Source organism: Amphiprion ocellaris, chromosome 8, assembly GCF_022539595.1.
Source record: "Amphiprion ocellaris isolate individual 3 ecotype Okinawa chromosome 8, ASM2253959v1, whole genome shotgun sequence".
NCBI lineage: Eukaryota > Metazoa > Chordata > Actinopteri > Pomacentridae > Amphiprion > Amphiprion ocellaris.
Window position 1 is genome coordinate 26357413 of NC_072773.1, and position 16055 is coordinate 26373467.

Consider the following 16055-nt stretch of genomic DNA (forward strand, 5'->3'; position numbering starts at 1 on the left):
ATTTTGTTAAACACGTACATTCTAATTCCAGATGTTTTCATTATTTTGTGCATAAATAGTCAGAAATTGAACCTGTATTTTATTTTAAGATTTATGGCATTACGGCTGAGTCATACAGCATAAAATACATTTTTGAGTTCTTTCAACTTCTAGCCATAGTTGTGTTGTTTCTTAGAGGTGCAGGACTTTATATTGCAAGGAAAATGACACCACAGTGAATAAAAATGTGACAAACGCAACTGGAATTTTTTTTTTGTAAAATGCAGAAAAAACTGCTTGTGGTTTGGTTGATGAGCACTAAACACAAAGTACAGTTGAGGCCTTAGTCTGGACTTAAGGGGTAAATTGATGCTACATAATTCCTTCAGTGAACATTCTACCATCATTCATGTTTTGATGTAAAATTTGACTTTTAAATTTGCTCCATTTTTGGCAGAAAGCGTCACATTAAATTTTTTTCTTACTGACCACTTTCAGTGAGACACAGTCAGGCAGACAACAGACCATAAACATGACCGTCAGCGAGGAGATAGATTTAAATTAAACAAATGACTTCATGGAATTAGCTTTAATTCCTCGGTTACAGCAGGGGAGGTGAAAATGATTGAGGTATGTGATTGTGTGGCCGCTGTGCAGCTGATTGGTGCAGTTCCCTCACATGCAGAAGTTAATTTTTACTTTCCCCTGTGGCCTCCAGCAGCTGTTGGATAATCCCCCTGAGCCTGTGTCCTATTAAGCTTTTAAAAGCCGGTATAAACTGTTCATTTTTTAATAGCCATGTCACATCAAGGGTACAAATCTGCACCACACACTGGCTTTCATCTGCATGCTGCCGACGAGTCGCAGTCACAGCTCAGCACGCTGCAGGATCAATACAGCCATCTTCCTCTGCACTGAAGTCCTGTTTCTGAACTGATTACTTCTCATCAATTTATTGTGGATGTCTGTCTGAAGGCTCAAACATGGACGCAGACAGAAGCATTATTTATTCTCTTTTAAAGCTTACTTGCAAAGTTTCTTCATGTCAGGGCCAAATGAAAGAAGGCGTAGCGTTTGAGTCATATTTTTCATTATTTTCTCTGTAATTTAGTTATTTTCTCATGGATTTTGGACAGATTACTAATTCGGCACAGAATACTGCTTCTGTTTCCCCCAAATCCAAAAATGCCGTCGCTTAATACAGAAACACAGTCAGGCTCTGGTAAATGAACTCTCTGAGCTTCATTCCCACAGCCTGGTGGGGTTAACATTTTAATAACTTCCATACCGCTTCGCTCGAAGCAAAGACTGCACTAAATCATAAGGCTGAGGGCACGTCAGCGAATCCGAGGTGAAGGCTTGTTCCTTCTCCCTGAATAATTAAGTTCCCTTTCACTGCCTCGCTCTCCACAGCAAGGTTCACCTGTTAGACTAGAGACATCTGCCAACTCACCTGTTCCTTTTCAACAGCACAAATGCAGCTTTAAGAGATTTCACAGTGCATCAAGTGTCAGTCACCAAACTTCTGTACAGACTCTTTCATTGATCAACACGCCACAAAAGCAAGGCTGCATCAGATGGAGTATTGCAGTAGTTTGATTTGTAATTTTGCATATTGTTCAGTCGTCCTTCTCACTTCTACAAACTGTTTTCATGTGCCAAATGCCATTCCTGCTCACAGTGATGAATTCACAGTGAATGGCAGTCACACTCCTGACTGTGGTTACTTAAAGGCAGCAAAACACTTTGGTTAAGATTAGGGGAAAACTGTGGTTTTCTAAATGCCTGAACACAACTTTTATAATGCTACAGTCAAGATAAGCAGGTTATTGCACTGCCAGACCAGATATTCTGGTAGGAAACTAATTCAATATCTTGGCACTGAACCTTTTACGATACGCTCCAACATTAATTAAACTTTTTCTTTGCGTAGATAGAAAAACAACTTCTGTCGGTACTTGGTGAACTCTGGCGGTGCTTCTTCAACCGCGTACCTTCAAGTACACATTAACCTCCTTATGCAGCACAATAAAGTGGTTTCTCTGAACTGAACTGAGACCAACTCCAATAAAAATAAAACCCATATCATTAACCTTTCAAGTGCTTCCATTTGCCACAGCAGTGCTAATGAATACTTTCACCAATTATTCCAAAGTCTGCACCTCGCTGAGCTGCTCAGACTAGCAGACACACTATATTTGACATTTTTAAACATCTGGCAGGAAATCTGTCACCCATGGTTCTAGATGAACCAGCGGAAGGCATCATCCATTGCTGAAATCTAAACAAAGCTGTTAATAGGAATATTAGCTAATGATTTAGATGCACATTAATGAGACGGAGGCAGTAATAAGCCATGATATGATGAATGTGGGTCAGATAGTGCAGCTCATCCTGATGTGACCCACACTGTCCTCAGAGGGCTTTATATTATTGCTTCACATTTTCACATCAACACATCACCTCGTGCATCCTGACCTGCTGTACTTCACTTCTGATTCTACAGTTAACTCCTTTCATGGCTATGTCAGTGTTTGTTAGTTGTAGCTGTGTATTGCCATGGTTTTTCTGCACATTCGCAGGTATAGGAACATTTTATGAGTAAATACAGATGCATTTTAAATGCGGTTCACAGCCCTGTAAACCTCTTATATCTCCTCAGTTGCAGGAATTAATCTATGTGGGTCACTTTGGACACTCTTTAATCTCTTGGCCAATGATTCTTCCATGTTGTGTAATCAAAGTGAGATGGTGTGTGCTTCTGTTTCATCACACCTGTGTTGTTGCAAACTGACGGTTGGACCAGAGTACAAGTCGTTCAAAGTGCCACAGACGGACAAGAATGTTGCTTTATCGCCCTTTTGTTCGGTTGCCGCCAAGCCTCATCTTTTAGACAGTTATGAGGTCAAAGTAAAATCTTCAAATAGACCAAGACCAAAATGAGTTCACACAGTCCTCAGGTACCAGACTGACTCAATGAACTCTGTGTGAACTGTGATCTGCTATTCTGCAGTGCACCAGAGTGGCACAACAGTAAAGACACTGAAATAACTATAAAAAAAATCCATTCAGTAGATAAATTCTGAATGAAAAAGAAGCAACAAAACTGTGGTTTTCTTGCACTGACATTTGAGTTCAATTTTTAAATAAGCAAATATGTGTGCTGCAGCAGTCATCGGAACAAGTTATTCAAATAAATTTTGAATAATCTCTGACAGTAAAGCTTCTTGTCAACTCCAGTTAGGGAAAACATTATTTAATGACAGTTCTACTGAATACTCAGTCATTTTTTGCATTTACTCAGTGAAACTACCAATATGTTCTTGGCATAAATTCTCAGATCTCAGGGTTGGCTGCTTTTAAACAGAACTCACACCATCAGGAGGTCAGAAATATGTCATGACATCTGATCCTCATCTAAACCCTCTGCCAAGGAATACAGATCATTTCTGTAAATCCTGAGGATTTTACACTGCATGTCTGCTGCCTAATAAATTCCGAATCCCGGCTTTTATGCTCCGAAGACACAAAAGTGCAGGAGAAATGACCTCTGTGGCGTATTTCACTTCGCAGGGAGCAGTAGAAGGTTTAGCACAGCTTAAGCCTCACAGGGAGAGCAGATCATTCCCCTCTGGGACAGGATGGGAGGATTTCTGAAGAGAGGGGTAAAGAGCAGCAGTCACAGTATCCTACCTGTGTAGGATTACTTTGCAGACAGGCAGAACAAAAAAATTAAATCCTGATATATTGTCTGGGCATCTGTTCTGACTGTAGATCTCTGTGGACAGTTTGCACATCCTCAGGTACAAGAGGCATTATGTCTTGAAGTATTAAGCAGCTTTGTGCCTGTTTAAAGTAACCAAAGTATTGGGACCACCAAAGTGACCCATATTGCTATAGATGTTAGACTAGCTTTGGAAACCCCTCCTCCTCAACAAGTTTCCAGTTTGGGAGACCTTCATCTCTGGTTTTCCAAAAGTAAAGTTAAAGCTTATTATTTTAAGTCTTGCCAACAGCATTGGATGCATAATGAGAACCACCTACACGGAGGTGCAAATGTTAGAATACCGCATTTTATTACACTGATCTCGTACACACTCATGCTAAGTCACGCGTGACTGATGAATTATTAATGCAGGGATTAATGCAACATAAGTCAGGAATTTCCCACTGCTCGCTAATGGATGACAAAGTCTGAGGGAGTTTATGTGATTAATTAATGATTCCTGAACCATCAGTTAATGATCACCTTGCACACAAATAGCTCACGTCCAACAGGAGGAGGAGGATGTGAAAGCAGAGCAGCATCTGGACCCATAGAAATGTGAAGCTGTTTTTTATTACCTAGTAATCAGATGGTGAGGTCTGCGTGGTGCTTCATGACCAATGATATGGAAATGTATGTGCATCTAGAAAGGAGCACAGTGACAGGCAGAAATACTATAGATTGATGTGGTTTCGTGACCTTATCCATCACAGTGATGGATCAGGATGTTGATTCAGCGGAGAACTCTGACCGGGTGGCGGGTTCCATTCAAAGGTGACTTGCTGTTAGCAGCGAAGGATGAGGAGCTTCATGTGGCTACAAATCTGACAAAAATAAATACACATAAATACAATGCAGCTTGTGTTTGTAGGAATGTTTAGAAGGATATAAATTGTGCAACACTCTCAGTCCCATGGGTACCAACTCAGGGCGGTCAGCTATGATCCATCACTGCTCATTCACTGACTTTGTTGTGTTAGTGACATGAAAATGCATTGGAGCTACTCGCTGAGGGTCAAGACCGGACTGTGAAGTGTTTCTCTGCTTCTTACCGTCACACAGTTGGAGAGGAGACATTTTCAGCTGTGCAGTAATTTCATCTGAAGGCTGAAAATTTACAAGCTGAGAATAAAGAGGAAAACAAAGCATTAGAGAGAACAAGGAGGAATATGAACAACTTATACCAAAGATCACACACACACACACACACACACACACACACACACACACACACACACACACACACACACACACACACACACACACACACACACACACACACACACAAAAGCATTTAGTCAAATATGGTTAAATTGCAATTTTTTAAAAGCTGATTTCATTCTAAGCCAAAAGCAGAAATGAGCTTTAAATGCAGATTTAAAAATCATGCTGGATTACAAAATACTCATGTGGTTGGCTTCAGCATAATCTGAACTATGACGAAGAGTGGAAATAATGACTTTAATGTCACAAAAGGCGGTTTTACTGGCGTCATAACGACAGGTAACGGAATGGGCGTCATTAGTCTAAAATTATTTTATCATTCAGAGCAAAAACTGAACTTCTGCTAAAGTGTGCGAAAAGTGTTTTTTAATTTTCTAATTTCAAAAGATTTGAGAGGGTCGTAGCAAATCGCGTTCAGGTATTTTGATTGTGTTGTGACAGGAGGCTGATGAAATCTCAAAAAGGCCATACAGTGAAAAGCTTTCTAATCCAGTTTGACAGGCAGCGCATCTTTAGGAGAGCAGTCCATCGTTCAAAGGATTACATGCCGTGTGAGAGCAGTTTGGCTGACATCTGACTCTCCACTTTGCTTTAAAGATTAGTGTATAGTACTGCTGTGGATTGGTGAATTGGAAGGAGTGACTTGATTGTGTTGCCTTGGGTGCTCTGCTGAAGGACGTCATCTCAGCTCTTTTCCTGACTAAAACCGACTTTTCAGATGCGATTATACAGAAACGTGAACTTGTTCACTGTTCTACAAGAGGGACGGGGTTCCTCGAGTTCTGCTGCTAGTGTTGTGAGGTTGGGAGGCTTTTGTTAATGAGTGACTTGCTTTTTTTGTGCCAGAAAAACAAATTATCATCGGAACATAATTCAGTCATATGAAAGAAGGGTTGCAATAAAACTGACATTTAGAGATTCTCAATCAGAAGCTAAAACCGAACTCTTCTTCCAGCTGGTGATTTGTCACCAGAATGTATGCCAAGATTGCTCACCAACTGGATTTTTCCAGACAAAAGGAGTTGTTTTCCATGATAAACCACAATGCAGAACATGTAGAACAGACAACTGCTAAAGAACCCCACATTTTCTTCAAGAGTTGTTGGAGACAACCGGCCCTGATGGCAGCAGCTTGCTAGCAAATTCACCATGGTAATAAAATGTGATTAGTAAGTGATTAAAATTTGTTGTGCAGTGTCCAGATTTCCAACTGAATGAATATTGCTGGAAGCTGTGTTTATTCGGACAGTCAAAGTCATTTGCCACGCATGCATCAAGTAAAAAGATCAAGCTCTTTCGGCACAAACCTCATCTGTGTCTTTTTTTCTTTAATCACAATAAAAAATTAGCAGTAGGATACAGTTAATATGCTTAAATTGGCATTGCTCTAAAATAGCATGGGAACGTAGAAACAGATGGGATTTTTTTTATTTCTCTGGATGCTGATTTAGGAAATTCTGACGCTTAACTGAACACACTTCTCTATTCTCGACACTTCTGAGCCAAAAACCAAAAAGCAGGTTAAACAAGTATATATAAATATATATGAGATTATTTTAAAGGAAGCTAGAGGAATGTAACCTTATAGTACCCTTGAGGGGCTTTAGCAATCAGTTTGTTTGTCATTTTCTTCTCTCCTATTAAACAATCTCTCTGTGACGTTGAGTGATGAGAAGCAGTTGTATTTTTCCTGGCTTCATTGTGTCATTGCATTATTATTTCAGGAAGCTAATATAACAGCTGTAATTCAGAAAAACCTGATCACACAATGAACCCTTAAACTCCCTCTGGCCTGTGCAGTCAAATGACTCTTCATTATTCCTCTGCTGTTGCTGAAAGAAAGTCTCTCCTGGGACTCACATGGAGTAAAAGCAGGCCAAACCCATCGCCGTTACTGTAAAGTGACGCATTATAAATCAACCTTGAGCTCATGCAGCTGACAGCACAGCCGCTGTAACAATCACACAACAATCATTTAAATCCTGAACATCTGAAAAAAGCAACAACTCAGCTTTTACTCTTATTATATGCTCATTTTCCGTATTCGTACCAATTGTTTTGTCTTCTTAGGTCTCCTTCTGTGCCCTTTTATTCTTATACAAAGCACCTTTTTCATCCAATCATTTGATCTTCATCAGCAAATTGAGTTTTCAGTTGGCCTAATCTGCTGATAAAGCCTACATGATGGACTCTTTAAAAGGTAGATTCACAATTTTTCGAGTTTGTTTTAAAGGAATTGTCAGGTTTTACTTGTTCTAATCCTCCTGTTTGTTCCTCCTTTCGTGCCTCTGATGGAAGTGATGGATGACAAAATCCACAGTTCTCGTTCAATGCAAAAATATATAGTATATCTGCAGCTACTGTGATATTTCAGGTATTTAAGTCAGATCACAACCTTTTTTATTATACTGGCCTGTCAGATGAACTCAAGCAACCTTTTATAAACGTGTTCATTTGAGCTCGTTTGAACCTGATTTAACACCTATTTATACATAACTGGATGATGAGGAACATACTTTCCGTCAAGTATGATAATTTCTCTTAAACTCAGTTAAATCAAACCTGTTTGTTTATTCGTTAGACCTCTATATAAAACCAGTCTGATATCAATGGTTTCAATAATTAGACTTTTATTCAGTAATTCCCAGTGTTTATCTAGGCTTTTAACAGCGTATATTTATACTATTAGATAACAATTTCAACTGTTAGTTCTGCTTTTAACGACATATATTTTAAAACTTAATTCATTTTTCACCATTACTCATCTATTTTAATCATTCTTGTATTCCTTTTGGTTGACTATTGCTACTGCTTATCCATTGTTTTAATTCAACCGTCAATTTTTCCTTCTAAACATATTCAGCTGCACTCAGTTATTTAGTTAAATAATGTCTTCTAGTAAACAACAAATCCCCTAAATTTTTGTTCTCATACTTCATTAGGTTTGGCTAACCTCTTCAGGCATTTTTTCCTTTTTATTTATGGTGAAAACTCATTAAAACCAGATTTCTTCAGGGCCAACACAAAACCAAACCAAATGCTCCACTGTTCTGGAGCTTCCAAATTCTCATGCTGATGTTTTCTGTTTCAGGTGATGGGAATCCCAAAGAGAGCAGTCCTTTCATCAACAGCAGCGCAGCCACTGATGCGGAAAAGAGCCAGCAGTACGATGGCAAGAACATGGCTCTGTTTGAGGTGGGGACGGTCCTCGATCACCAGTCATAGTTGTAGGCTACCAGTAGATCTGCAGGTCTAATGTAACTTTTGTGTGTGTGTTTGTGCTGCAGGAGGAGATGGACACCAGTCCAATGGTCTCCTCTCTGCTCAGCACTCTGGCCAACTACTCCAACCTGCCAACTGGCAGCAAAGAGCACGAAGAGGCCGAGAATAACGAGGAGGGAGCACGTCCATCTAAAAAACCTGTCAAGGTAGAGTCCTGTGTGTGATTCAGTCTTGCCCACCCTGCAGAAGTAAACAAGCAGCTTCATTTATTATTCAGTGTAATGAAGGAAAAATCCATGAAACTTACATTGGCATCGGAGAGGGAAGTTTATTCTTTAATAATCATGTCTCCAAGGTGTGACCTTGGCTAGAAATTAGAGATCATCAGTATATGTTAAAGTAAAACTATCCAGTAAGCAGTATAGATTATACAAGGTTATTGCTGATGTGCTTTCTGCTGTGAGGACGCTGGTGACTATGAATTGTTTCCATGTTTTCAGATTGCTTATTACCACAACTAAAGACTATTCATACAAATGCTGATGTAACATTATTATTGTTCTCTTAACCCCTTGATGCCTATTGTCGCAAATTCGCATTATACCACTTTCATTCAGACTGCAGCTGAGATAGCTTATCCATTCCCCAAATGCCGGTTTGTGTAAATTCAATACGTACTTCGGAATCTTTTGCAAGCACTGGTTTCTCGTAGGACCAGCTGGAGTGGGACCTAATTATTATAGATCTGTTGTTATTATTATTATTATTATTATTATTATTATTATTATTATTATTATTATTATTATTATTATTATTATTATTATTATTATTATTATTATTACTATATATCTGTTCTATGTGTAATAGACAAATTAGCAATCTCCGCTTATTTTAGCATCAGCTGGAAAGCAAAAACACACAAATTATTTATTTTTATTTAATTGTAAATAAATTCAGGCGTCAAGGGGTTAAAGTTATAAATATGTGACATAAGAAGTTCAGAAATCCAACTGTCAAGTGTATATTGCACCATTTAAAAATGAATTTTGATTCTGGCAAGAGCATAATATGCGGCTTTCACCTCAAATATATGCTGATAAAATGGTTTTATTTCATTTAACCACCTCTGTGAAGAGATATGTGTTTTGGGAAGAATAGTTAAAACCTTTCAGGTGCATATTTTCAGTGTCTCCAGGCATAGGAAAAGTGTCTTTTTCTTAAATGTAATCTATTAGATTTTGTCATTAAAAGGGAGCTGTACAACAAAGAAACAGCCCTCAAACAGGGACTATGGGGTGAAATATTTGTGCGCATTTTGTGAGCACAGTTTCATATATTTCTGCAACACTTGGACTCCTGACAGTTTAACATTCTCTCAAAAATAGTCTATTTTCCTTCAACCTATTTATGATTCGAATTTTTTAAACTATTTTGGAGGCTCATGGTGCATTTTCTCTACTCTCTTCAGTTGCAGTTTCAGCATTGCAATTTCTATTGCTTCCTTTTGCATTGTGTTCTTGTTTGCCGGAGGTGTATCCATGCACCAACACCTTGTTAAAGTATATTTAGCGTGCAACAGGGCATTTTCACTTCAGGCATACACAGAACCCTGTTGTTGCAACATGGATGTGGGAAGAGCAGCTTCAGATCCAAACACCACAAAATGTTACAAGACAAAGAAAAAACACTGGTGCAGCTGAAATGAAAACCAGACTCCAATACAGCAGTGGCATTGTGAAAAGTTATTGTCTCTTTGAGGTCATTTTGTGGAAGGTTATGAAAGAGAGAATAAAGGCAAACCTTCAAACAATAAAAGAGGTGCAAAGTTTTGGGTTTATGTAAATCCAACATTACATGACACAATTTTTAGCCAACCGAGCTGTCCAGATTTCACTTTTTTATTATCCTGGATGGAAATCCCGTGTAATTTATTCGTTCATTAAATATCTCCATTTTCCAAGGGGCCAAGGGAGAAAGTAGTTGAGTTGTTGTTTTAGATGGTTTTTTTTTACTGCGGGTTTATCTAATGGAAGTCAGGCCAAAGCATGCTCTAACTGTGACCAGATCTGAAGCGTGCAGTGGGACACAGCAAGGATGATACTGTAGCTGAGCTGTTTGTGGAGATCAGTGAAACAAAGAGTACAAATAAAGATTTTTTTTGTTTTGCAATTTCACAATGTGCAAGCTGCATTGCGAGACAAGCCATTCTGTGGTCCTGGACTGATTCATCTGCAGCCAGTGCACTCATTAGCTGAAGCTCAGAGACACACTGCTGCCCTCGACGCTGTACTTTCTTTGATTTTTAAATGACTTTCATATAAAAGTTACTCTAGATCACCCGCATACTGCAGAAAACATGACAAAAATAAAATTTCCTTGCAAGTTTCTCGTTGATAGAGGTTGTTGAGGCTTTGAGGGAGGGAAGACCAGGGCTAAAATAAAAAGTTGCACTTAATGTTCTCTTATACAAGACCTTTTGACCAGTAAATGCAAAACCCTTCTCTAAACAGGATGAGAATTACACATCAATCATTATTTGGACTGATGAGGACATAAGTGCAATGCGACAAAGCAGACACAATCAAAGCAGCAACACATTTTGCATATTTGCACACACATTTGCACTCCTTTATGAAATAAATCCTGCAAAAGAAACAGTCAGAGCAATATTAGGACTTTGTTTAAACTGAGTCACGTCAAAGATCGGGCAGTTCTTGCCGTCAGTGTTTTCCCCTGTTACAGTTACTTTCATCTGCCCGTTCATCTTTCACTTCCTTCTCATCACTCTCATCTCCACATATAACGCTCTGCAGGGTTTAAATGAACCCTTCTGACTTCAGGATGAGGACAAGGACAACCTATTTTGTCACTTTGTGATATTGTTAAGAATTAATTATTGAATTGGCTGCAACTAGAATCAGTAGTTAAATGTTACAGTATGTTTTAGTTTAAGAGTGACATGGCGTGACAGGAGCTGCTCTTCTTGTAACTATCAGTAGCTTTCTATTATCGATTAATTTGTATTTATGTGTATACACAAAAAGATAGGAAACGGTGTTGCCATCAGTCACATTTGGCTTGATTTTCTGCTACACTACCTCAAAATCACAGCCAACTTTAAAGCTACAAATTGATAAACTGACAAACAGGGAGAAAAAACACTCATCTTCCCGCTTCTCCTCAGAGATGTTAGAATAAATCTTTCCCACAGGATTACTGTCTCTTTGTATCTGAAAAGAATAAGCCGCTTTCTAACTCATGAATTTAAAAGGCACAGGAGAATGCGCTGAGAAAAAACTCATCCTTTTTCACATTTGATGTTTTGTTTCCTGTTTTCCAGGCTCCCCAGTTGGGCACTCTGATGGGAGTGTACTTGCCGTGCATCCAGAATATTTTCGGCGTGATCCTCTTCCTGCGGATGACGTGGATGGTGGGGATTGGCGGCGTCTTCGGCTCATTCATAATTGTCTTCATGTGTTGTTCCACGGTGAGTAAAAGCTGCAGATGTTCTTGCTGTTACGGATTTGGTGGTTTTTCTACCTAGCATGGCTGCTCATGAATCAGAAACAGATGTTTAATTAAAATATGCCTGTTAAAGGTCAAAACACAACAGAAGTGCTGTAAAACATCCGTGCACAAGGCAAATTTGACACCTCAGTGCATTGAGGGTCATTCTAACAGGCTGTACACGTGATTCCCATCATGCATATGTAAAAGGTGACAGTAAATCGTGGCAGAAGGAAGTCAGCCACTAACACCCCAACAGCACCACATTATACACTATATTGCCAAAAGTATTCGCTCACCTGCCTTGACTCGCATATGAACATAAGTGACATCCCATTCCTAATCCATAGGGTTCAATATGACATCGGTCCACCCTTTGCAGCTAGAACAGCTTCAACTCTTCTGGGAAGGCTGTCCACAAGGTTTAGGAGTGTGTTTATGGGAATTTTTGACCATTCTTCCAGAAGCACATTTGTGAGGTCACACACTGATGTTGGACCAGAAGGCCTGGCTCTCAGTCCCCACTCTAATTCATCCCAAAGGTGTTCTATGGGGTTGAGGTCAGGACTCTGTGCAGGCCAGTCAAGTTCATCCACACCAGACTCTGTCATCCATGTCTTTATGGACCTTGCTTTGTGCACTGGTGCACAGTCATGTTGGAAGAGGAAGGGGCCAGCTCCAAACTGTTCCCACAAAGTTGGGAGCATGGAATTGTCCAAAATGTCTTGGTATGCTGAAGCATTCAGAGTTCCTTTCACTGGAACTAAGGGGCCAAACCCAGCTCCTGAAAAACAACCCCACACCATAATCCCCCCTCCACCAAACTTTACACTTGGCACAATGCAGTCTGACAAGTATCATTCTCCTGGCAACCACCAAACCCAGACTGGTCCATCAGATTGCCAGATGGAGAAGCACGATTCGTCACTCCAGAGAACGCGTCTCCACTGCTCTAGAGTCCAGTGGCATACTTTACACCACTGCATCCCACGCTTTGCATTGCACTTGGTGATGTATGGCTTGGATGCAGCTGCTCGGCCATGGAAACCCATTCCATGAAGCTCTCTGCTGAAGCACTGTTCTTGAGCTAATCTGAAGGCCACATGAAGTTTGAAGGTCTGTAGTGATTGACTCTGCAGAAAGATGGCCACCTCTTGGTACTATGCACCTCAGCATCCACTGACCCCGCTCTGTCAGTTTATGTGGCCTACCACTTGGTGGCTGAGTTGCTGTCGTTCCCACACACTTCCACTTCCTTATAATACAGCTGACAGTTGACTGTGGAATATTTAGGAGCGAGGAAATGTCATGACTGGATTTGTTGCACAGGTGGCATCCTATCACAGTTCCATGCTGGAATTCACTGAGCTCCTGAGAGCGACCCATTCTTTCACAAATGTTTGTAAAAGCAGTCTGCATGCCTAGGTGCTTGATTTTATACACCTGTAGCCATGGAGGTGATTGGAACACCTGATTCTGATTATTTGGATGGGTGAGCGAATACTTTTGGCATTATAGTGTAACTAGCCACTAACAAGTCAGCATGAGTCAGACTTCCTCAAGGCCTCACAGTCAATCATATCGGCCTTTTCACAGCCTGTAATCCTCCTGTTTTGTCTGCTGCTGTGTTTCAGACCATGCTCACAGCCATATCCATGAGTGCCATTGCAACAAATGGAGTCGTACCAGGTGAGTGGATACCTGACAGCATGTGTTAGTGTGTTTGTGTGTAGCAGAGCAGCACCCTGAGTCTTAGTTTGTGTTTGTGACTCACAGCTGGAGGTTCGTACTACATGATCTCTCGCTCTCTGGGGCCCGAGTTTGGCGGCGCCGTTGGGATCTGCTTCTACCTGGGCACCACATTCGCAGGCGCCATGTACATTCTTGGTTGCATTGAAATTTTGCTGGTAAGTGGATTTGATTTCCTGAATAATTCATTTATGTCGCTTTGCATTTTGACCTCATAAGCCCTTTTTGCTCCACGTGTTTTGCAGCATCATGGAAGGAGAAGCACAGATGTAACCAATTCCTAAATATTTGAGGCTGCGTTCCATTTAGATGTGTCAGTGTCCGGGTCTTTTACTCATCATCGTACAGAGAAGACACTTTATTCAGTTAACTGGCTGCACCTGTGAGCTTCCTGCTAAACATGTCAATATGTCTGCAGTGAAACTGATCTCATTAACTCACATTTGCAACAGATTATTAAAAGTAATTTCATTCTGCTCGTTTAAGACACACTTCAAAGTAAGTAACTGTCAGACACATCTGCGCTACAACGTTTCATTAACTTTTATTAGCTTTTCTTAGACTTTAGCTTTGGTCAGTACAATGAGGTAAATAACAGCAAAGACGAGAGGAGAGACACTCAAAGTGAAATTGTCACAACAAAAGAATTTCACAAAGCATAAATGCATATATATATACATATGGATGTGTGTATGATTTATGCATGAGTTTACAAATTTAATAAACTTTCTGAATTTGACTAAAAACAAAGGGTGTATGAATGATTAAATGTGATTAATATAATTGCATGTCCAGAAAAAAATTAACTTGTTTTTCTTTATTTATTGCATTCATTTATTCACATTATGCAACACTTGGTGGTAAAAAAATTGAATGTGTTCATTAATTTAATTTAAAGCTGATAAATTAAGTTGCAGCATAATGTGACAAAGCCCAAAATATTGAAACCAATGGTTGAAAAACATACTTATGTTTACAAAATTATCTGGAAAAGTCCTGTATTTGTAGGCAAAACTGAGGATAGTTAAAGGAAAAAATCTTAATGGGAATTTAGAGTCAGGAAACTTCCTCACATAATGATATTTCACATTTAGCGTCATTAGAATCAACATCAAGAAGCATCAGCAGCACAAGAAATACTTTTGTCAGGATCACAACAACATTCCATTATAACAAGAAATCTTTTGATTACGTTGAATAAAAATCTCATTACAAGATAATATTTATAACCTTTTGCGATGACAAATTCTTGCTTTAATGAGAAAATAAAGTCAAGAATTGTTATTGTTGCTATTCTGCAGAAACAGCATTTAAATGAACGTGTAGCATGAATGCAATAATTCTGCTCTTTCTTAACAAAAACAGAGTTGCATAACATTGACCAAACATTTATTTGTGAAGCAGCATTCTATCGTACGTTTACATTGTTTAATTTTCTTCTTTTTTCCCCTCATGCATCATTTCTTCTCCACCATACTTCCTTCTCCTCTTTCTCCCGACTCCCTCAGATTTATATTGTTCCTCAGGCAGCCATCTTTAAGATTGAGGGCCTGGAGGGGGCAGAAGCAGAAGCCGCTCTGCTCAACAACATGCGTGTTTACGGCACCATCGTGCTGAGCTTCATGGCGCTGGTGGTGTTTGTGGGGGTCAAATACGTCAACAAGCTGGCGCTGGTCTTCCTTGCCTGCGTCATCCTCTCTATTCTGGCTGTTTACGCCGGCGTCATCAAGACTGCAATCGACCCCCCTGTCTTCCCGTAAGAGACTCTTTCATTTATGTGTCCGGAGATGTCAGATTTTGGCACGTGACAGTGATGCTTTTCTCTGACTTCCTCTGCAGCGTCTGCCTCCTGGGGAATCGAACTCTCATGTCTAAAGGATACGACGTGTGCGCAAAGGTGATTGAAATAGACAACGACACCATCACCACCAAGCTGTGGAGATCCTTCTGTGATTCCGAGTACCTTAATGCCACATGTGACGAATACTTCACCAACAACAATGTGACGGAGATACAGGGAATCCCAGGGGTCACCAGCGGCATCCTGGCAGGTACATTTTCAACGTGAATCACCTTCTGTCACCCATCAGTATCACAGTGGACACAGAAGTCTGTTAACTCTTCTCATTGTGTTTATGATGGTCTTTCACCCAGAAAACCTCTTTGGGAACTATCTGGAAAAAGGGATGATCCTGGAGAAGCGTGGACTTGCGTCTGATTCGGATCCAGACAGTCCCACAACAAACTCCAACCGCTTTGTCCTGGCAGACATCACCAGCTTCTTCACTCTGCTGGTGGGGATCTACTTCCCATCTGTTACAGGTCAGCAGCAGATAAGTTCAGTGAAGAGACGAGGGGGCTGCACATCTGGCTGAGAGCTTGTCCTTAAAAGCTGCTCTTATTTATATTTCTGTAGAGGCAGTGGGTCAAATGACTCCATGTAATCTGTTGGTTGTATTGAAACACCGATTCATCACCAGACTGTGCACGGTGTTCAATCTGACCACTTGAAACTGGGACATTTTCATGCACAACAAACAGCTTTCTTCACTTAAAGAGCTCTAAAAACTGACCCTACCAGCACTGCACCAGACACCAAGTCGACAAA

At 40.1% G+C, this 16055-nt stretch overlaps 1 protein-coding gene across 1 annotated transcript in view; it reads left to right on the forward strand.

The window, feature by feature from the left end:
- Nucleotides 1-15822, forward strand: part of slc12a5b (solute carrier family 12 member 5b) — a 33849-nt gene extending 18027 nt beyond the window's left edge. The window contains exons 3-10 of the mRNA XM_055012695.1: nucleotides 8061-8164; nucleotides 8257-8397; nucleotides 11532-11678; nucleotides 13333-13387; nucleotides 13475-13605; nucleotides 14956-15203; nucleotides 15287-15498; nucleotides 15602-15822. Coding sequence (XP_054868670.1) covers nucleotides 8061-8164; nucleotides 8257-8397; nucleotides 11532-11678; nucleotides 13333-13387; nucleotides 13475-13605; nucleotides 14956-15203; nucleotides 15287-15498; nucleotides 15602-15822 — 1259 coding nt within the window. The remainder of the gene's footprint in view (nucleotides 1-8060; nucleotides 8165-8256; nucleotides 8398-11531; nucleotides 11679-13332; nucleotides 13388-13474; nucleotides 13606-14955; nucleotides 15204-15286; nucleotides 15499-15601) is intronic.
- The last annotated feature ends 233 nt before the right edge of the window (nucleotides 15823-16055 follow it).